Raw genomic sequence first — 21,476 nt, 5'->3', positions numbered from 1 at the left:
ATCTGCAGCCCAAGTGCAGCCCAGCCCTCCCTGCCTGACTCCCCTGCCCCACCCCCGCCCTCCTGAGACGGGGGCTGACAGTCTCACTGCCCTGAACTGAATCTCCCATGGGGCCCCCAGATCCCGACTCCTCCAGAAGTCAGAATGCTGGCCCTTTTGGTGATTAATGAGGATTTACCTTATTGGATCTGGCCGGCTCGTCCCCCTGTCCCCCCCATGACCGAATCTGCTTCTGATTCTTGCAGCCCAGGGTGTCAGAGCCCCTCCCAGAGCCTCCGCAGGAACAGACAGAGTCTTTACTTTCCGACTCTTCCCCCAGACCCAGAGGAGGGGTGTCATGGGTGGGGTCTGGCCAAGGCAGGCCCCTGGGGTGGCCCTAACCACCTCGGAGCTCTCCCTCAGGTGCGAACACGCTGGGGGTTTTAACTCCTGGGAAAGACAACCACAGGGAGGACAGTGAAAACCTTTATTTGGAAAAGTCGCCGACATGGACACAATTGAGAAAAAACACAGGAAGGAGTAAAAGTATAATTAACGTGTTAAGAGGGTCCTCAGCGAGACGCAGAGCCAGGCGCCCCTTGAGGAGGGAGAGCCTTGCCCTGTTTTCGACAAAACGCATCACTCTGGCTAGAGGCCAGGCCTCTGCACCCTGGGCAGCGGGGTAGCACCTTTGCTCTGGGCTTTGTGAGGGCACGGGCGGGGGTCGCAGTGTCTGCGGGCCAACGTCCTGCCACCCTGGCTCTCGGCCCAAGGCTGCTGGAACCAAGGCACCAAGGCGGGCGTGAGTGACCGGACCTCGCGAGTGGGCACGCTTGTCTCTGCACACATGCGGGCTCGCTGCTGGACTGACTGGTGTAAGTGGAGAGCTTAGTGAAGGATTCTGCAGGGTCAGCGGGAAAGCAGCCCAGGGGCAGGGGATGGAGGTGGGGACAGCTGAGCCCAGAAAGGAAAGAGAACCAGGGTTCAGGTTCTGACCAGGGATTAGGGGACGCTGACAGCCAGGGGCGAGGAGGACGGTGCCGGTGCGCAGCGGGAGGGGCCGGCAGAAGCCGGGGCGGGTGGGGGTGGGGGGCGCAAAGCATAGGGCAGCTTTTCAGGCTTTTCTTTTTTAAAAAACTTAGCTAGTTGGATGGGTCAGGAAAATTCAGGTCACATTTTCACTTTCTGTTTCAGGGGTGGGGAGGCTGCTAGCCGAGCGCCACCTTCCTGGACACCGTCTGGTAGAAGACGCCCCGCAGCAGGGCCTGGTAGCTGGGCACGCGGAACAGGTGGCGCTCGCCAAAGGCCACGTCGTACTCGGCCGTCTTGCCGGTGACCAGGACGCGGATGTGGGGCTCGTTCACCTGGCGGCCCACCACCACCACGAAGATCTCGATGCCTGCCCGCTGGGCCTCCTGCACGGCCTTCTCGATGGCAGCCGCCGTGGCGCCCTGCGAGTTGCCGTCTGAGAAGAGCAGCAGCTTCTTCTTGGCGCTGGGGGAGGAGGCCTCACGGTAGAAGCGGGTCACGTAGCCGAGGGCGTCGGTGACGTCAGTGGCGTCATTGAAGAAGTCCATGGCATCCACGGCGCTGGCCAGCACGGTGTAGTTCTGCAGGAACTGCAGCGCCGTGCGCTCCGGCCGCTGCTGCCCGGTGCCGCTGTACTGCACCACCGCCACGCGCACGTCCTGGTCCGGGTCCGTCCGGCCTGCCGTCAGGAAGCGCTCGGCCAGCCGCTTCGTGAAGCGCTTGGTGGTATCGAAGTTGTGGCTGCCCACGCTGGCCGAGCCATCCAGCAGGATGGTGATGTCGGCCGGGGAGGTGAACGTGACTACGGGGGGGGCGGGGGGGGGGGTCATGAGCACACACATGGCCTCGGGGGCCCGGCCCCACCCACCCTTCTGGCCTCCGGACCCTCCTCACCCCGGGCCCGCCACGAGCAGCCTGTCCACCCCCCGGTACTCACTTGGGCAGGTGTAATCTGGGCATTTCTTGTCTGTAAAAGAGAAAACCCCACAGCCTGAGCCCAGCCGTCACAGGAACTGCTGTTCTACCTGGAAGCTCAGCGGAAGGACGCCGGGCTGCTCTGTGGGAGGCTCCGGTGGTGGTGCTCCTGAACGGCCAGCCCCACACGTCCCCTCCTCCCACCAGGAGGGCTGTCCCTTATGCAGGAGTGACTGTGGAGGGGTGGAAGGGTCCCCCAGGCACCTGCCCGGTGAGAGGCGGGCCAGAGCATTGGCCCCTCCCAAGAACGAGGAAGCCAAGGCTCAGAGAGGAGGAAGGATGGTCTGCAGCTCAGACTCTGTGCCACACTGTCCCTGGCGATGCTGACCACGACCACGCACACACGGACCCTGGCACAGCCCACACCCTGGGGAGCACCGTGTGGACACCAGGCCACCACATCCTTGAGCACGAGATGAAGCAGCTGGTGGGGGAGGCAGACACACTGCTGGCTGTTAGGGGTGGTCTGGCTCAGAAGCCAGAGGTCTTGTGGGCTGAGCGAAGACCTGAGTCTTGGCCAGGGGGGCCCTCGAACTGCCCACCTATGCAGATCTGGGTGGTGATGTTCTTCAGGAAGTTGTCGTCCAGCAGTTCCGCGTAGTTCTCCTTGACCAGCGAGATGCCCGGCCGTCCCTGGGACACCAGGCCTTGGCAGGAAATGACATTCAGCTGGTCAGAGCCGGCTGCCAAGCCAAACAGGTCCTTGATGCCCACGGAGACCACCTGCGGAGAGGTGCAGCGTTGGTGTGGCCCCACGTGGGGACGGATCCCCCCGGGTCCAGGCATGGAGGCAGCCCCACCTGAATGTCAGGGCCGCAGAGCACGCTGAGGGGGGTAGTGTCCCTCTGGGTGTCCGAGCGGCCGTCGGTGATGACCAGGGCGATCCGGTTATTCTGGGTGGGTGGCAGCAGCCGGCTCCGGGTGTACTGCAGGGCCTCGCCCGTGAACGTGCCGCCACCCATCCACTGCAGTTGCTTGATGGCTCTGTGGGGCCACAGCTGTCAGGGCCGGGGCCGGGGCCGGGACAAGGCCAGGGCTGGGGTCAGGGCTGGGCAGGGCTGGGGTCAGCATAGAGGCCCAGGTAAGAAGTGGGTGTGGGCTGAGATGGGCTCAGGGCAGGGGTCAGGGTTAGGGTCAGAATGGGGCCAAGCGGCCACACTCACTCCTTGAGGTCCTGGGCATTCTTGATGTTGGGGTCCCTCAGGTCCACGTGCTCCTGCATCTGGTTGTGGCTGTACTGCACCACGCCTGCGTGGGACTGCCCGGGCTCAAACTGCACAGGAACAGTAGCTGAGATCAGGAGTGTCCCCCCAGGGGCTCCCGAAGTGCCTGGGCCCCTCCCTGGGTCGCCCCCCCACCCACCACCTGTCTCAGGCCGGACCAGCCCCCAGGCCCCCAGGGTGACTCATGCTCTGGTGGGTTGGAGGCTTGGCTTTCAAGAAACAAAGTGTTGTGTCTCCCACGGCCCTCAGCACTCCGGTGTCAGGACAGACCCCGGCCGCCCCAGGAACCACCGGCCCCGAGCAAGGCCCAGGGTGGCCTCCTCACCTTGACCAGCTCGTCCCGGCTCAGCCGGTCAATAACCTTGACGATGAAGTCCTTGGCGATCTCAAAGTTCTGCAGGCCAATGCTCTCGGAGCTGTCCAGCACGAAGAGGATGTCGATGGGCCCGCACTTGCACTCTGCGGACGGTGGGGCAGTCAGCCCCGGGCCTCTCCCAGGACCCCTCCAGCAGGGCAGCCCAGAGGTGGGGAGGCTGGAGGGCCCAGGGCCGTGGGGGAAGCTCCTGTCCCCCCTCCCTGGTGTGAGTGACTGGGGAGAGGACAGGCCAGACCAGCCCCCTGGCCGTGAGAGTGGAGACAAGGGGCCTGACTCCCCACCCACAAGGGGGGCTGCTCAAAAGCTCCAGGCACAAGACCCGGAATGGGACACAGAGCGACACTCACCACAGCAAGCTGGGGAAGAGGAGAAAGGCAATTACCAGGCGGTCAGACTGCACCCTCCGGCTCCCCGCCGTCCCCGCCCCAGACTTCCTTATGGCGGGGTGCACGCCCAGCCTCCTGCCGGCTCCCCTCCCCCCACCAGCGCCGGTGGCAGGACCGCCATTCTTTCTAATTTGGACAGTTACACAAAGGTGGAAATACTCACAGCACATTTTCATGATGATGTCCAATATCTCGCATTCCTGGGTGGAGGAGAGACACTTGCATGAAGCTAAACTGGCCCTCTTGGTCACCCCACCAGGGCTGCCCTGGGCTCTGAGGGTGAGGCCAGCCCTCGGGGTCCCCATCCCCTGGGACCACACCAGAGGAGAAGGGGGGGTCTCATTTCCCAGGGTGTGCCCTGCTCTGCCACCTGAGGCAGTCCCTGACCTTGACATGTGGCCACCACGTGCCCTCCACATAGCCATCAGATGACCATCACATACCCCCCACATGGCCACCATGTGATCATCACGTGTCTGCCACATGACCATCACGTGTCCTCCTATGTGGCCACCAGATGTTCCCCCGTGGCCATCATGTGCCCTCGTGGGCATCACATGCTACTGTCACGGCTCCCCACCCCCACAGTATCCTTGGCCAGAGCGGTTGGCTCCCACGGACGTTCACAGACACCCACTTACATCCGGCCCCGGTGGTCCAGTGTGCCCTGCGGGTCCCTGTCAAAGAAAGAACAGGGGAAGGTTTATGAGGGCCGACCCTGTGGCTCCCCTTGATTCCCGAGCTGCGGGTCTGATGGGAGCCCCCAGGCCGACCCACCTCCGTTTATGGCCCCCGAACACGAGGTGCAGCTGACTGCACGTTAGCGCCTAGGGGAGCTGCTGCTAATGTGCTCGGCGACGACCGTCCAACGCGCCTTTTCTGGCGGTCAGTGGGCACGCTGGCCGGGCCCTGTCTGCGGCTCACCCACAGTCACCGCCGGGGAGTCACCACACCGATGGTCTAACGGTGCCACCTCTATGGGCAGGGTGTCCAGCCTCACCCAGGCACCCTCCCCAGGCTCTGCTGCACCCATCACATCTCTTCTCTGCCCACTGCTCAGCCCCCAGCTCCCTGAAACTGCACGTTCCCCCAGTCCTATCTGCCAAAGCCCCAGCCTCCCTAGCCCTTCCCCCAAGCCTCGCTCCCAAATTCCCGCCCACCCCAGCCCTCTGCAGACTCAGGGTCAGGCCGCTGCCCCACAGCCACGCCGACTCACCTGGGGGCCTTCGGGGCCTCGGTACCCCTTCGCTCCTTTGGCACCTCGAGGAGAAATGTCGTTGTTCTGGAAGGACACAGCACGGTGTCACCAGGCACCACCACATATGGCCAGACCACGTGCTGTCTGTCCTGATGTGCCGCCCGCCCACCCACAGAGCCACCTCCCTCCCCGTGCTCCGCTTACCCACAGAGCCACCTCCCTCCCCGTGCTCCACCCACACACAGAGCCAGCTCCCTCCATGGCCCTCGAGGCCAAGGCTGACTCAGGATTTCACAGCCTGCGGGTGGGCTCTGCACTCACGTCCTCTCCGGGGTCCCCAGCTTCTCCCTCATCCCCCTTGAGGCCGGGGTAGCCTTTAGTGCCCTGCAGGTGACAGGGGAGCAGGCGGTTAGCGGGACCCCGTCCCAGGGTCTGGGGTGGCCCTGCGGCCCCGGGCTCCTGGGGAGGGCCAGCCTCTGGGGGCGGTGCAGCCCCCACCACACCTCTGCGGCTTGGGCCGACATCTTCCGGCAGCGGGGCAGCTCTGGCCCACCCCAGGCGTCCTGGCTGACAGGCTCCTTTGTAAATTTTACTGATTTAAATTCTCTTTACAATGGTACAGTTTACATGCATTGCGTTTCCTTCCTAAGAAGCAGAATTTTTCACAGGAGAGAGAGAGACAGGAAGGAGACACTGTCTGCCTTTCTCCCACCCCCGGTACATGTTTCCTGGGGAGACTCTGAGGCCGAGAGCAGGACAGAGGACACCTGAGCCTGAGGGGAGATGGGGTGGAGACTCTGGGAGCCTCTTTGCTCCCAGGCACTCTGGGGGGCGTGTCAGTTACCAGGGGCACCCCAGGGCCACGTGAGGCACGCAGAGATGGAGACGTGTGTGTCTGCACCTGTGTGTGCGTCTGCACACGTGAGTGCACGCGTGTGTGTGCGTGCCCCGTGCACCCCCAATAGCTGACGCGGGGCGTGTACTCACGTTTGTCCCGGGAGGGCCCCTGCTGCCCGGATAGCCCTGCAGGGAAGGCGGGACAGTCACACCAGCCCCGACGCAGGCAGGGGCACCCCCGAGGGACAGTCCCACCATCGGTGCCATGTGTGCCCAGCTGGCCTGAGGGGTGGTGGGGCAGGACAGGGGTCACTCACCGGGAAGCCGGGGAAGCCCTCGGTGCCGTTTCCGGGGGGGCCGTCTTCACCCTGGGAAAGCAGATAGCAGCCGGTCACTGTGGGAGTCGCCCAGCCGGGACGCTCCAGACTCGGGGCCCCGGCAGCCCCACCAGGGCTATGCCCTGTGTCACTCACCCTTTCGCCCATCAGCCCAGGGTCTCCGGGGGGGCCTGCAGGCCCGGGGACTCCTCTGAGACCCTGAGAAGGAGAAAATGAAGCGGACGCCAGGCGGTAAGCCGCACAGGCTCGGGGCACCAGGCGTCCGGGAGGAGGCGGGAGGGCGGATGGCGCAGCACAGCAGTGATCAGAGGAGGGGCTTGAACCGACGACCCTGCGGGCCGCGCACCCTTAGGGCCTGAGAGGCCGCACCTGCCTGGTGAGCCCCCGGGGGGGACCCAGGGTAGCTGGACTGGGACAGAGACCCAGGGCTCAGCGCAGGGAGTTCAGACCCGAGCCCGACCAGAGCGGGTGGAGGGAGAGGCGGGCACGACATGGCATGGCCGCGCCAGCGCCTCGGTGACGTCTTGACGTGTTGTTGACATTTTAGCTCATTATGGAAAGAAACCTGAAAACTTTGCCAAGTCAAATCTGTAGGGCATGATACGCAACGAGAGAGAAGAAACTGGGAAGAAACGAGCCAAAGCGCTCGCGTTGCTGGTCTCGGGGCGGTGGGGCTCGGGTCTCTCTCTCTCTCTTACACTTTTGTGCACTTGCCAAATTTCCTGAAAGTCACCTATACCACGAATGAGGTGATGCTGAGACGTGTGAGGAGCCCAGGGACTCTCCTAGGGAAGTGCTGGCAGGGCCTGGGGCCTGGGGCCGGTCTGGGCCCCTCCTGGGGGCGGCCGGGAGCGCCACTCACCTCGGGCCCTGGGGGCCCCTCGTCCCCTCGGTACCCTTTCGGTCCAGCGGGGCCAGCCTCGCCCTGCGGAGAGACAGACACACCCGTTGGGCCCTCTGTGCCCACAGCAGCCCTCCTGGTCCCAGAGCCACCCTCGCTGGCCTTCCTGTCTGGACCCAGGGTCTTGGTCCCCTGAGCCTCTGAGACGTCCCTAGCCAGGCCAGGAGAAGGGTGGCAAGCACCTGTCACTGTCGGGGCTGCCGGCCTGCCTGGCCCCTCTGGGCGACCCCCAGGCCCCCTCAGCCAGGACCCTGGACCCAGAGGCCTGTCCGCGGGGCCCTGTCGACAGGCGGCGCTTCCTGACGAGGCCTTTCCTGCGGCCTCCCCACAAACATGTACCGCTCCCTGTCATCCAGCCAAGGGGGCTGCTGCAGCACTGCTGCCCCACCACAGCCAGGCCGGAGTCTAGGCCCGCCTCGGACAGCACCAGTGTCACACTCTGCCCGCCGGCCACTGGCACCAGCAGCCCCCGCCACAGCAGGGACGCAGGCCCATGGGGTAAGCCTGGGGCCCTGAGACCTGCCTCAGGACAGGAAAAGGGGTGCAGGAGGGAGGATGGGCTTGTCTGGGGGCGCTGGGGCCCTCAGGGTCTCGGGAGGACCCACCACGGTTGGGGACAGGGACAGGAGAGGCCTGGCAGGTGGGGCGTGTGACAGGACATCTGGGGAAGCACGTTTTCCAGAACGGGCCACGTGGACCCCAGGGCAGAGCCGACCACCTGCCAGGTCTGCAGTCGGTGGGGGAGTGGGGACCACGACTGGGTCGAGAGGGCAGGGCGAAGCCCAGAAGCTGGAGCCCCCAAGGCCAGGGAGTCGGACGTCCCAGCGACCAAGTGCCATCTCAGCCACAAGTCAGGAGGGGACCATCTGCAGCTGGTCACAGGCTGGGGGACACGGGGCCTCCCCCCAGGGGAGGCAGCCGCCCAGCCGTGCCCAGCGTCCCTGCAGCCTGGGCTGGGGCTTCCCTCTCTCCCCACAGTCTACAGTGACTATTCATTGCTCTGAAAACTGGAAACAAACCCAGGAGGTGCTGCCGGAACCCAGTGTTTTATTCCGTTAGAGTTGGGGCCGCAGGGAAAGACCAGTCCGGCGCCTGTCCCCAGCACTGGCAGGAGCTGTCACGTGCTCCTCGGGCCCATCTGGGAGGAGGAGGGGGAGGACCCGCCCGCCCTGCCAAGAAGGGTGGCCCCGGAAGTGCCCTGGCAGCAGGGCCAGCCCAGCCCGAGGCCACAACAGTGCGGAAACAGGAAAGTAAGGCCTTGCAACAGCGATCCCAGGGGACAGAGAAGAGGGAGTTAAATATGATGGAAATGCATTTTAATCCTGGGAAGGGCTGCAGTCCCACGCTGGGACAATGGGTGGCCACTCACTGAAACAGTCCAGCCAGGGCAGGCCTACGCTCCATACTCCAGACACATCAGTGACGTAAGCCAGAAGCACACGAAGGGGGTGAGCGCGTTTGTACATCCTTGTGAATGAGCAGGACGCTCCCCTCATCCACAAGGCACCACAGACAAGACGGGACGCCGATGACACACAACAGAGTGTCTGCCCCACGACTGGAGCCCCACACACATCAACGTGGGAAACACAGGCTCTGGTGGGACACGGACGGCTGCGTGAACAGCCAGGCGGAGGGGCCACGCCGGCCTTCCCACAAGTGGTCAAACAGAGAGAGGAGCAAAGACGCACGCCTGGAGTCTGATCGCAGCTCCTGTTGGCAAAGGTGCGGGTGCCTCCTCTGTGTGACAGCCTGGGGGGCACGCACGTGGGGCCAGGCATGTAGACAATAGAACGGTCGGGCAAATGTCAACCTGTGCACACACACCACTGGGGTCAAGAAATTTTGCTACTAAGAATTTGTGTTCTGGATGTGGCCTTGGAAGTACTTCAGGATGGACAGATGGACAGAAGGGTGGATGGACAGAAGGGGAGACACATATGTACACTGAGGATGGACGGATGGGCACCAGCTGACAGTAGATGACAGAGAGATGAGTGATGGGTGGGCACAGGTGACTGGCTGGGTGGATGGACAGACAGAGGAGCGAATGGATGGGTGACAGGTAGATGATGGCATGCAGGTGGGTGGCAGAGGGCTGGATGGTTACAGCTGGAAGGATGAATGGACAGATGGACAGATGAACTGACAGAAAGGCCGATGGTTGCTGATATTTTTCTGTAAAGCAACATACTGGAGACAGTCTCCCTTCACGTGAAGGGGGCCTAGGTGGGCACCTCAGCACGCTCACCCAGCGGAACGTCTTGGAACTGAAGAAGCGTGGGCGGGGCTGGCCTGGCCCCCAAGGTTAATCAGGGGGACAGAGCGTTGCCAACGATGCTGTTGGTGGATGGCGCCCCTCCCACCTGGCCCCTCACGCACACCGTGCTCTTTCTAGAAGGGTTCTAGAAGAAACCAAACATTAGAGAAAACTGAAAATGGACGCCTGTGTTGTGGGGGGACAGGAGAATTCTGCTGGTCTTCCTCCTGCTGGAGGTACTGGTTTTAACCATTTCTCTCTCAGGAAACAAAACCCGGAGAAGCAGCTGTCCCCCGGGAGCTGTGGTCCGGGGGCCCGAGTACATTCCAGCCGTAGTCTACATAAGAGGCGGCATCCGCCTCACTGCCGAGACGGAGGCCCAGCAGCCCCGGGCCCGGGACGCGCCCCCTGCCCGCACGCGGCCACAGGCCCCAGGGACGGCGGGGCCTCGGGCAGGCGGCGCCCGGAGAGTCCAACCTGGGATCACGTGCCAGGAAGTTCTCCACGGAGCTGGCCCTTAGTCGCGTCATGAGAAGTTCCATGCCCACCCCGTTACACCGCGCCGGGAAGGCCCCGAGTGCGTGGCCGCTGCTCCGCAGGAGAACTGACAGCTCTGTCCTGCTGTGGCGGCAGTTCCTTTCCTACTCTGTGAGTTCCTTTTTTGTTAGAACTTCAGCTCCAAATTTTCCTTCATAAAAAAAGCTGCCAAAGGCATGAAGCCATGATCCACGTCCCAGCTGAGCCCGAGGCCCCCCGGGGTCATCCTGTCTCACAGCCCCTGCTTGGAGCTCCCGGACCCCCACGCACCGCTGTCCCCTTCTTCTGCCCCCTGGGAAGTCCCCAGGCCTGGCCCAAGGCCACTCCCCATGGTCTAGTTGGACCCTCCCCACACGGTCAAGCAGCACACCTCACCCCCAGCACACGGTAAGGGCCCCACCCAGCGAACCCCATCATAGGACCAGTGGGTGTGCAGGTGGGGACCCGGTGGGGCTGGCTTAGTGATGGGACCATCCAAGGGAAGGGGGTCCCTGGACAGGTGCAGGAGGAGAGAGGGGTCCGTTTTCACCTCCCACCCAGCCCCGGCCCCTGTCGCGCCCCCATCGTGTGTTCTCCTGCATGGGGGTGGTCCCTGCAGGAAGGAGGAGAGGATGAAGCCCCCAGTCCTGGTGACACAACACCTGATCTGTTGCAGGGACGGAGGCTGGGGGGAATCCAGCGTCCTTGCTGGCTCCCTCATCCCAGCACAGCCAGGGCAAGGACCCCCACCCGCGGGAAGAGGAGCCGGAGGCCAGAGCAGAACAAGATCTTGAGGCCCCACCGCAGGCCTGGGCTGCGCCCAGAATCACGGGGCCCTCAGTGGCCCGTGGACAGGGCAGCCCTCCCCCAACGGGGGGCGGTGGGCGGGGTCAGGGGGCCTCTCAGTTCGTGGCGTCCTCACCATGAGCATGGCTCAGTTTGCTGCGTGTTCACTTTTGTATCCTCTGTCCCCACCTCTCCACCTCGGATGGCCAGCGGCCCCCTGGAAGGCAGTACCGGGTGGTGCCCCCCACCCCCAGTGCTCCCCCAGGGTCGGCCAGAGCTCCAGTGGGCCTTGCGGATCTCTGCCAGGACGCGCTGGCCACCAGAGCCCCAGCCTGGCCGAGACCACCCACCAGCGTGGCCGTGGTCACTTCAACAACCCCAGTGGCCACACTCACACTCGGCCCTTTGGCCTGTTCTGCCCAGTGCTGACTCCCGGCCACCCTGCCTCACCTCCCCGTGCGCCTGTCCCCGCGCCCGCCATCCCCTCGTGACACCCAGGCCAGGCCTCTGGAGATGGCTGAGAGCACCGTGCTCCCTGGGGAGGGAGGTCTCCCCCTTCTGCCCTCCTGATGCTCACAGCTCCCTGGGGGTCCCCTGACTCCTCCACCCACCCAGCCCACTGCCTCCTCAGGCCTCCACCCTCCTGTCTCCCCGCACAGCCTCCGGAAGGTCACATCCAGGAATTCTGGAACATTCCATGCACTGACACACCCAAATCAACCTCCAGCCGGGATCTCATACCTGAGCTCAAAACACTGAATGAGAGTCTCCCCCTGCCAGCTTGGTGTCTTCTGGGGGTTCCCATGCCCTGTCTCCAATGTGGGGTGCATCTGTCTGGGCTCAGTCCTCCAACACCTACCCTGCCGCTGACAGCCCTGCCCCATCTGCCCCCAAGCCTCAAGGCTCACCCCCACTGCCCTCCTCCCACACCAGACATGCCAGGGCACCCCCCTCCCCACTCTGAGGGCCACCTGGGGGTTTGCTCACTCAGCACTGCATCCTTGCCGGTGCCACCACCCCCAGACAGAGGGGTCCCCCTGCGAGCACTGGGCCCACCTCCCCAGTCTGCACCTGCCACTTGCCTTCTCCCCTCCACAGCTGCCCCCCAGACACCAAGGTCTCCAGGTTACACCCACCGCAGGAAGTGCACCAGGTCAGAGGCGGAGAAAGGTCTCCTCCCAAATTCGCAAGCTGATCTGTGCCAGCAGAACCGCTTCTCACAGGGACACCCCTCCCTGCCCCCGACAGCTGGGCTTCCTACCGGGTCTCCTGGAACGCCGACGGGGCCTTCTCGACCCTGGTCACCTTGGGGTCCGGCTTCGCCCTAGGGAGGAAAAGCCGCTGGGTGGAGGCGGGGAGGCGGCTGCCCTGGGCGGCCATCGGGCAAAGCCTGGGGCCCAGCAGCTCCCCCAGAGCTAGGAAGGACCACCACCCGCTGGGGCTGGCCTCGCCCTTCGTCCTCACATATGCCCACGTGTTTTCCACATACACAGCCGTGTGTGTCTGTCTAGTGACGCGTGTTTTCAAGAGTCCACCACGAGGGGCCAGCAGCCCTGCTCTGCCTGCTCCCCAGCGAGGCTCACTGATGGGCCTCGGGGCCCAGGGCTAGGGGGATGGCCGGGCGCTTCCTGGAGGCTCCCCCAGGGCCTTCCGTCCTGTTTCTCGACCCGAGGGGCAGGCCTTGGAAGTGGTGTCAGAGCTACGTTGTCCTTGTTCTGATGTCCCCCCCAACCCCTGTGTGGGGTCTGCGGGGCTCTGGGAAAGCCAAGGAGTCGGGAGGGGTCAGAGAGACGAGTCTCTCTCCCGCTGACCTTGGTCTTGGCCAGGCTCCCTCTCCCCATGAGATGCCCCGGACTTGTGTTTGGAGGAGGACATGCCCCTGGCTGACCAAGCGTCACCGCAAGATGGACAGCATGGCCTGGAGGGTGTCCTGCTCTGGGACGAGGAGTGGCAGATGGAGGGCTGGCCGCACCTGCGGTCTGGACATCAGGCCTCTCCCCCTCACTCCCGCTCCATCCAGCCAGTCTGTGTCTGCGCCCACACGTTAGGTCCCGCGGGGCAGGGAAAGCCCAGCGTGGCCCCGGGCAGTGAGGCTGGGCCCAGCCGTCGAGGTGAGGGGTCAGCAGCCGCTGGGCCACCCAACGTCCCCGCTTTTGAAGTTTTAACAGGAAGACCACCCCCAGGAAGGACTCAGGCTCTGTCTGCAAAACGTGGAGGGAGCTCCTAGGGGGACGTGCAGGTTGAAGAACCTTGATGTGCGGTGGAGTCAGGCAGACTGAAAACACGCTAAGCGATGCCGCTGGTGAAAAGGCACAGAGGCGGACACAGCACCCACAGCACGAGGGTGGTCACACTGCTGTCGCCGCCACGCAGAGGACACGCTCACACGGGGGCCACGCCCGCAGACCAGCGTCGCCGTGTGACTCTTCAGGCGGCTGCGCCCCGGTGTGTGCTGGGCCTCGAGGTGGCTGGGGCCACGTAGCTCAGAGGCCTGGGCAGGGGCCGAGGGAGGGGCTGCTGCATTTCCCATACAAGCGGGGGGTGGGGGGTGGTGGGGGCTATTTTTAGAAAAATAGAGGTTGGGGTTGTGGGTTGCACAAATCCAGGGGCCAGAGGGGCTTGGTCGTGTGATGGCATGACCTCGGCCTGGGGATGGGGTCCCGGCTCTAGAAACAGTGACTCACCGGGTCTCCTCTTGGGCCCCGCGTGCCTGGGGTCCCCCGTGGTCCCCTTTCCCCCGGGCCGCCCTGTGCGGAGGGAAGTGGAGAGGTGAGGCTGCGGCCCAGACGATGCAGTGTGGGACACTCTCCATCTCACACCAGATCCTTCCAGAGACCAGGGCCCCACAGCTCTGACAGGACGATAGGGCTGGACACCCCAGCCACTCCAGCCTCTAACTAGTGAGGCCCAGAGCCCAGGACCCCCAACTCACCCTCTCTCCAGGGGGGCCGTCTGGTCCTGGGTTTCCCTGGGGTTGAGGAAGGAACACAAGCATTAGTTTGGGACAGGAGCGCTGCTGCAGTCCCAGGAGCCAGGAGCAGGAGGCCACACGGGGGTCCTACCTCGTCGCCGGCTTCGCCTTTCTCTCCCGGGGGGCCAGGCTCTCCGGGCTCACCCTGGAGGAGAAGGGTGTAGACTGTCCGGCCCTGGGCAGGCGGCCTCTCCCAGGGCCCGGGCCCGCACCCCTGTGTCGGGGGCTGAGTGCACACTCACCTCATCTCCGGGGGGGCCTGTGCTCCCCGGCCTCCCTGCGTCCCCATCTGCTCCGGGCTCCCCCTGGAAAGATCAGAGGGTCAGCTTCGGGAGGCCACAACTGCCCGCCCTGGGGGATGCGACCCCACACTGGCCCTCCTCACTCAGACTGCAGGCCACTGCCCCTGCCTCAGACTTTGAGGACCCTCCCCAACCATCCATGTCTCTGCCCAAAATCCCCGATCACAGCCCAGCCCTGGTGAGTGATAGCCCAGTGTCCACAGCCTGGTGCCTGGCCCCTGTGGACCTGGGCCCATGGGAAAACCCACTGCGGGCACAGTAGGACGTGTGGGGCAGAGTCCATGTTAAACATCCGTCTTCTCTCGCATTTCCTGATGCAGAAAACCCCGGAAAATGCCAGCAAGGTCTGACTCTAACTCAGATACGAGGTCCTCATGCCCACCTCTCCGCCCACCTGCGGGGTCAGCACCAGCCTGCTTACTCGTGGGTTCAGACTTCACGCTAGCAGGTAGGCTCTGGCATGGAAGGCAGGCTGCGTGGACAGTCCTGAGCCAACCTGAGGCCGAGGGCGGCCTCCGTCTGCCGCAGGCAGGCGAGCGCCGCAGGTGCGATGGTACCAGCACCCGCCTTGGCGAGGTCCCCACCCTAGCCCTGCCTGCCTGCCTGCCTGCCCCCAGACCACGCCCAGAACTTGCTTCCGGGGGAATTTCTGCTCAGTGCTCAGTAGGTGGTAAAGCCCCCGCCTGCCCCACCCTCCCCGGGCTGGAGTCGCTGACCTTCGCTCCTTTCAGTCCGAATGCACCCGCATCGCCTTTGGGCCCCGGGGGTCCTTGGATGCCCTGGTGAGAGGACGCAGGGAGGGGTCGGTCCGGAGGCTGGAGCCGCAGCACTGGGCCGCGCACCGAGTGAGAAGCCGGGGCGGCCGGTCTGCGAGCAGCTCGGCCGCGGGACTTCTCGGCGTGCCAGGAGGAGGGTTGGGCTGTTTTCACTCCTGAGAATTCAGTCTTAACATGTGGGTGAGAGAAAGTGACTTACGTCGAATCCGGGCGAGCCCTTGCAGCCTGGCAGGCCGGGGTACCCCATCTCCCCCTGCAAGGAGGAAGGCGAGTCGGGGTCAGACCTTCCAGCTCTGGCTCGTTGGTCCCCTTCCCGAGAAAGCCCTGCCCAGGGGAAGAAGCTCTGAGCTTGGTCGGGGGGCATGAGGGCCACTGGGACTGGAGGCTCGTCAGGAAGGCCTCCTGCCTTTTGTGCTCCCCCAGCGCTGCCCGCACACGAGACCCCTACCCTCCCACCTCCTCCGGGGCAGCCAGCTTTGCCCACCAACCCTTCCCTGAACCGCGTGCCCCACCACCAGCCCGCCGTGCGCTAAGGGTGACCTTCATGCCATCCACGCCGTCGATGCCGCGCTTCCCCTTCTCGCCCTGCAACGTGCCAAAGCCAGAGAAGGTCAGACGGCACCCCCATGGGCAGTGTCCCCACCAGCCTTGCCCACGCTGGCCACACTCACCTTGTAGCCCTTGGGTCCCCTGGAGCCCTGCGGAGACAGGAAGGGAGGGTGAGGGGCCTGGCCTCCCCATCAAGGGCAAGTTCCCCAAGGAGGGCCCCGCATCAGCTCGCCGTGGCCCAGCCACGCTGGGAACAACAGCACCGTCCTGTCCGGGGTAGGGGCCACTCGATGCCCTGAGGGACATGTCCCAAAGTGGCATCTCACTCACCTTCTCCCCTCGGCTCCCCTTTTCTCCCTAAACGGCAAACAGAGGAGAGAACAGGGCTGTTAGGGGGTCCCAGGCCCGAGGCCCCAGTGCCCTGGACACACCGCAGTGGAGGAGGGGGAGACACACCTTCATGCCCTGGTAGCCAACGGGTCCGAGGTCCCCAGGCCTTCCCTGCAACAGAGGAGGGATGCGTTAGACAGCCTGGATCAGGGCGGCCCCTACCCAGCCCCTTCGCCCCCCACCCTGCTCAGGCCTGGTCAGCTGGAGAGACCAGACCAGCTGACCACTGACCTGTGTCCGGGAGAAAGAGAGAGAGAGGGCCCTGCTGTGACGGCCCCACCCCTCCTGGGGGCTCCCCAGCAGGACTCCGGGGGTGGGTTCCAGGCCCCCCAGGATGAGAGGGGTGGTATGCGAGAAGACTGGTGGTGGCTGAAGCAGAGGCCCTGGGGCTTGGCTGGCTGACCCCCACAACCTGTCCTCAGAGCAGGTGGGCCTTGTGGGGGCCCGAGGGGGGTCTTCCTGGGTGGGATGTGTCCTGTGCCCTCTGGTCCTCGCCACCATAGGGGGCCATGTCCTCTGAGGGTCAGGCCACTTGCGACGGTGCTCAGAAACCAGCCCTCCTTCTGGACAGTTCTGCAGCTGGGTTCCCCAGCCTCGGGCTTCTCAGCGCCCCCTCCCCTCCCGCGTCAGGCGCTCGGCACTCACGGGGTCTCCGGCTTCTCCTTTCTCTCCTGGGAGACCCGGCTTCCCGCGCTCTCCCTGCGACACAGAGCAGATAAGTTCAGAGGACAAGTCCCATTTATTTCTAAAAAGCTAGTGAAAGGCACCCCCTACTTGTTCATGAAAACGGTTTGAAAAGATATTCCATCCAGTCTTCAGTTCATGTGGTTTTCAGACACCTTTCCTGTCACCCATCCTGGGGTCGGCCTGGTCAGGTCCATGTGTCCCCTTCCACACAGCCCGCCAGACCTGGGGCTGTGGGCGCCGGCCAGACTGCCCCCCAGCGGGGCTGGCCCCTGAATCTCTTTTCTCTGCCCATTCCTGCCGCCGCCTTGGGCTCCAGGGGAGGCACAGGCAGGTGGGCTGGATGGGGCACAGAAGCCCCCAGGGGCGGGGCTGGTACTCAGTCCCATGGTTGGTGGCCACGTGGCTCCAGAGCCCCTGGACCTGACACTTTTTAGGAGAAGCCAGAAATCTGACTTGCACGAGCAAGCTCCCTGGCTGTGTGTGTTGTTAACTAAGCCTGATCTCCAGAATCTCCGCCGTTCACGCTGTCGCACAGGAGGGCCACCTTCAGTGGCAAAGCTTAGGGGACACTCACTCCAGAAAGGCCAGTCCCTCCAACACAGAGAGGAGGCCAGTGCAGTGGATCCCACCCCACACCAGCCTGAGGCCACCACATGGGCCGTGGGGTTACCGCACCCAGACTCTCTCCCGAGCTCGGTGCAGGCGGGTGGGTGGGTGCGGTGGGTGCTCAGGACGGCTGCCTGGGGTCCAGCCATGTCCCTGACACCTGGCGCCAGGCTACGGGGACGTTTCTCCCAGGTTCCCCCAGCTCCCAGAGGTAAGTGCGGGTGTGGGGCTACCACAGCCACTCACCTCGTACCCAGAGTCGCCTCGCGGTCCAGGAGGTCCTCTGGCGGGCTGCAAGACACAAGAGAACAGTCAGTGCGAGACAACGTCCAGGCGGCCTGGGGCAGGTGGGGAGCCACACTCACCTGGCACTCGAAGGAGCAGCACTGCGGAGAAGGGACAGAGGGACACGTCAGAAAGCCCAGCACGGCCACATGGCCGCCCACGCTCAGCCTGCTCGGCGGAGGAACGGGCACCAGAGACCCCCCGGGCAGGAGGGGCGGGAGGGGGAGGACACCAGAGACCTCTCGGGCGGGGGGGGGGGAAGGGCACCAGAGACCCCTCGGGCGGGGGGGAGGGGGATTCTCACCACTTGTTCCACATTATTTTTCTGAAAATCGAAAGGGAAAAGTCGGTTTAACTTCAAGTCCCAGGCACAGGAGTTCCCGCGTCCTGGACCCAGTGGGGCGGGCGGGGCGGGCAGGCCACGCTCACAATCATGTCTGTGATGGTGTCGATGGTCTGGCTGATGACTTCCTCCGCGTCGCGGCTCTGCCCCCAGTCAGCCGCCGTGAAGTTGCGCCGGTACGTGTGGTCCGTGGCGATGATGCTCAGGCGTGGCTCCTGGTGCGGTTGTGACCAGAACGAGGGCGGTCAGCGATGGTGGGAGCCAGGCCCCACCCCGTCTCTGCTCCCCGCCCCCCGGTCCCCGGGAGCCCCTCCCTTTCTCCACTGCAGGCCGCGTGGGGCCCTACCAGGTGGTCAGGCGTGATGGCCACGGAAAAGACTTTGATGCCCAGGTGCTTGGCCTCATTCACGGCGTCCTCCAGGCCCCCACACGGCTCCTTGTAGCCCTCCAGGGGGTGCCCGTCGGTCACCACGATCAGGTACTTGTTCTCCTTCAGGTGGGAGCCCCTGCACAGGTGGGGCAGGTGAGACCACCCAGCCTGGGCCCCTCAGGCAGCTGTTGACCCAACAGCTCAGGGCCGCTTGGAACCACGGAGCTAAGACCCCGAGACTGGCGGTGATGGGCAGGGGCTGGAAACCCCGAGGGAGATGCCGACCCAGGGTTTTTCTCAAAGCGGAGTTTCCTGTTTCTCTCTGTGGACCTGGCTATAGAGTGGGTCATAGAGACAGCTACTAAAGCAGAAAATAACCTCGTGGGCTCACTGCCTTCAGTGGTTGAGGGGACAGCGGACAGTTTGAGAGAGGGTCAGAGAGTGACCTTGGCAGCCCTGGGCGGTGGTCACCAGCACGACCCCCTCGGCCACTTGGACTGTCCCTGGGGCTTTTGGGCGCTGGAGCCTGGCTTGGCAGCGAGTGGCCCTGGGGCCTGGCGGGTTTGGCTGTCCAGGAGGTCAGGAAGGTGCAGCAGCCTCTGAGGGACTGGGCCTAGCCACCCCCTCGGCAGGAGCCACGGGCGAGGACGGAGGCAAGGCACAGGTGGCAGCCGGGAACAGGGTGGGCGGCGGGGCGGGTGACGAGGCGCTCACCCCACCAGCAGCTCCTCCAGCCCCTTCTTGATGGCGCAGTCCGTGTAGGTGCCCTTGCCGAAGTACTTGACCGAGTCCACGCTGCTCTTGAGCGCGTCGCGGCCGCTGGGCATGCGTGTGAGCCCTTGGATGATCTCCACCTCGTCGCTGTAGTGCAGCGCGCCGGCGTTCCACACCAGGTTGCGGTCACAGCGGTAGTACCTGCGAGTGCGGGCAGGTGAGCAGGGCCTCCCCCGCCCCAGGCCACCTCCCCTCCTGCCAGCTGGCCGCCCGAGGGCACCGGTGGAGACCCGCCCAGGGCTGGGCTTCCCGCACGGCCCTGAGACGCTGGGTCCTGGCTCCCGGGGCCACACACAGAGGGGGCTGCAGGTGGTCAGGAGGGCCAGGCCCTGGCCAGTCAGTGACCACCACGTCCCCTGGTCCTCAGGATCTCAGACGAGGCGTGTGTGTGTTGGGACCCTGCTCCAGGGCCACGGGGGTTGGGGACAGACCCTGCATGGACAGCAGTGGGGCTGGTGACAGGGCAGGAGGAGTCCTGCTGGTGAGGGCCCCTGGATCTGAGCGGCCTCCTCTCTCTGCCCCGTGCACCTGGGGGGGGGGGTGGCCAAGGCCCGCCAGCCCAGCAGCAGGGGTGTCTGAGGCCCCTGCATGGAGCCAACAGCATGAGCAGCAAGAGGAGCCCACCCAGCTCACAGGTGGGGAGACTGAGGCACGGGGCCAGAGCCCAGGGGACGCCGGGCCACACTGACTGCCCCAACATTCCCTCCTCGAGGTGCGTCCCTCCCCAACCCGGGCCCTCCCTGCTTGGCCTCATGGCCCCGGGCATCTTGGGAGGTTAGGGTTTCAGGCCTTACAGTGCCCTGCTCTGAGCAGACCCCGCCCTTTGTCCCTGTGGCCCTTTCCAGTGGGTGGGAGTCTCAGGGCCTGGGTCAGCAGTCAGTGGGTCAGTAGGTCAGCAGGGACAGGGTGGGACACAGGGTGGGCCCTGCACAGGTGAGGGGACAGGGGAGGAGCCTGGCTCTGACCCAAGCCCCTCCCCCACAGCTCTGACCCCCTTCCACAGTCGTGACCTGTCCTCGGCCACACCAGCTGCCTGGGACTTCCCCACTATGAACGAGTGAGTGAGTGGATGGAGAGTGTCACCTCCAAACCCAGAAGCAGGCTGGCAGCCCCTTTGACCAGGACGCCAGACACAGGGGACACTGGGCCTTGAGTCTAGCAAGTAGGCTCTGACCGTCCATGTAGGCAGCAGTCCACGTCCAGGCAGTTGGCGGGGATGCCCTCTCCAGGCACTGGGCAGAGCCATAGGGCCCCAGCCAGCTCCCCAAACTCACTCACTGTGTGAGGTGGGCAGCTGGGGGGCTGGGAGCCCCATGTGGCAGCGCTGTCCCCTCAGACCTCCTGGCTGTCCGGCCTGCACCATCTCAAATCCAGCCTCCTTCTGGCCCATCTGAACCACACAGACTTGGGGCAGGGGGGACTTGTGTGGCCAGGCCAATGCCGCCTGTCTCAGGTGGGGACATCAAGGCCCAGCTCTGCCTCTGGGCCATGGCAGGGGCGACACCAGGCCGGCCGCCCCCGGGCCCAGCGGCCCCCCACGGAGAGGCTCAGAGAAAGGCAGGGGGAGGCCGAGGTCCCACCTGTCATTCAGGTTGTCGATGAAGCGCTTGGTGAAGGCCTTGACTTTGTCCACCAGGGCCCCGTAGGGCTTCAGCCTCAAGGCCACACTCTCGGAAGTGTCCAGCACGAAGAACAGGTCCACGGGGCAGTCTGGGCGGGGACGGGAGGAGGGGCCCTGTAGCTCACGCCCTGCACTCACCTGCCCCAGGTGAGCCCCCCTCCAGCCATCTCCTGGCAGGTGAGCCGTGGCCCGGCCACCCCCCGCGCGGAGCACACAGCACACAAACAGGCGGCAGTCTGAGAATCCTGCCGGCTTGAGTCAGAGCCCCATCCCTCCCGGGGGGCGGGGAGCCCACCCGGCCACCTCGTTTCCAGGTTGAATTTAAAACTACAGGGGCACGACCTTCAGAAGAACCGGGCAGGAAGCAAAAGGAACTGACTGAGGCAGAGATGGGGCAGCACCCGCCCGCGGGGAGTGCTGGAGGCTGAGGCCGGACGAGGTTCACCCCCTCATCCTCCCTCCTGACTCCCCAGCCTCACGTCCCTCATCCCTCGGCCTCGGCCTCGGGGCAGCCCGAGCCCAGGGCCCTCACTGGGGGTGCCCCCGGAGCTGGGCCCCCACCTCAGCTCTCACGCTGGGGAAGGGGCCAAGGTCCCACCGTCCATCGTGCCTGGATGCCTCTGGTCTGGGCCTGCCTCTCCCGGCAGAGCCCGCAAGTCCGCTCACCTTGGAAGGCGATGGCCCTGGCGGCCGCCGGGTCGTCCTGTGCGGTGGCCCAGGAGGCCTGCAGCAGCAGCGGGAGCAGAGCTCGGAGCAGCCTCATGTCTCCGGCCTGCGTGTCACCGTGGAGCAGGGGCAGGGCAGGGTGGGCTGGCAGTGACCGGTGACCGGAGGGAGAAGTCCTCTCTGCTCTCCGGCGCCTCCGGAGTTTCAGCCCAGGAGGGGAGGGGCGGGCGAGAAGGAGGAGCTGGGTGGGCCCTGGAGAGGGCGGGGGTCTCTCCAGCCCGGGTGAGTCACTCAGCCTCCGGGAGCCGCTCTGAGCCCAGGACGCCGCTGGG

General features: G+C 64.9%; 1 protein-coding gene across 1 annotated transcript; it reads right to left on the bottom strand.

The window, feature by feature from the left end:
- Window positions 1-452: 452 nt before the first annotated feature.
- COL6A1 (collagen type VI alpha 1 chain) lies at window positions 453-21,358 on the bottom strand. The gene is made up of 35 exons (XM_064476762.1): window positions 21,145-21,358; window positions 20,438-20,567; window positions 18,798-18,998; window positions 18,060-18,219; window positions 17,800-17,928; window positions 17,675-17,695; window positions 17,451-17,471; window positions 17,332-17,376; window positions 16,438-16,491; window positions 15,859-15,903; window positions 15,733-15,759; window positions 15,525-15,551; window positions 15,394-15,438; window positions 15,053-15,106; window positions 14,794-14,856; window positions 14,018-14,080; window positions 13,867-13,920; window positions 13,737-13,772; window positions 13,489-13,551; window positions 12,066-12,128; window positions 7,204-7,266; window positions 6,477-6,539; window positions 6,321-6,371; window positions 6,154-6,189; window positions 5,488-5,550; window positions 5,185-5,250; window positions 4,610-4,645; window positions 4,132-4,168; window positions 3,930-3,938; window positions 3,532-3,665; window positions 3,147-3,256; window positions 2,784-2,967; window positions 2,526-2,706; window positions 1,946-1,975; window positions 453-1,810 (listed from the first exon to the last, which is right to left on the bottom strand). The coding sequence occupies exons 1-35, from the start codon at window positions 21,239-21,241 to the stop codon at window positions 1,188-1,190; spliced, it is 3,084 nt and encodes a 1,027-aa protein (XP_064332832.1). The 5' UTR covers window positions 21,242-21,358; the 3' UTR covers window positions 453-1,187.
- Window positions 21,359-21,476: the final 118 nt, after the last annotated feature.

The sequence above is a fragment of the Camelus dromedarius genome, chromosome 2 (genome assembly GCF_036321535.1).
Source record: "Camelus dromedarius isolate mCamDro1 chromosome 2, mCamDro1.pat, whole genome shotgun sequence".
Taxonomy (NCBI): domain Eukaryota; kingdom Metazoa; phylum Chordata; class Mammalia; order Artiodactyla; family Camelidae; genus Camelus; species Camelus dromedarius.
The sequence above is the reverse complement of the archived record's forward strand: the minus strand, read 5'-3'. Positions and strand labels throughout refer to the sequence as shown.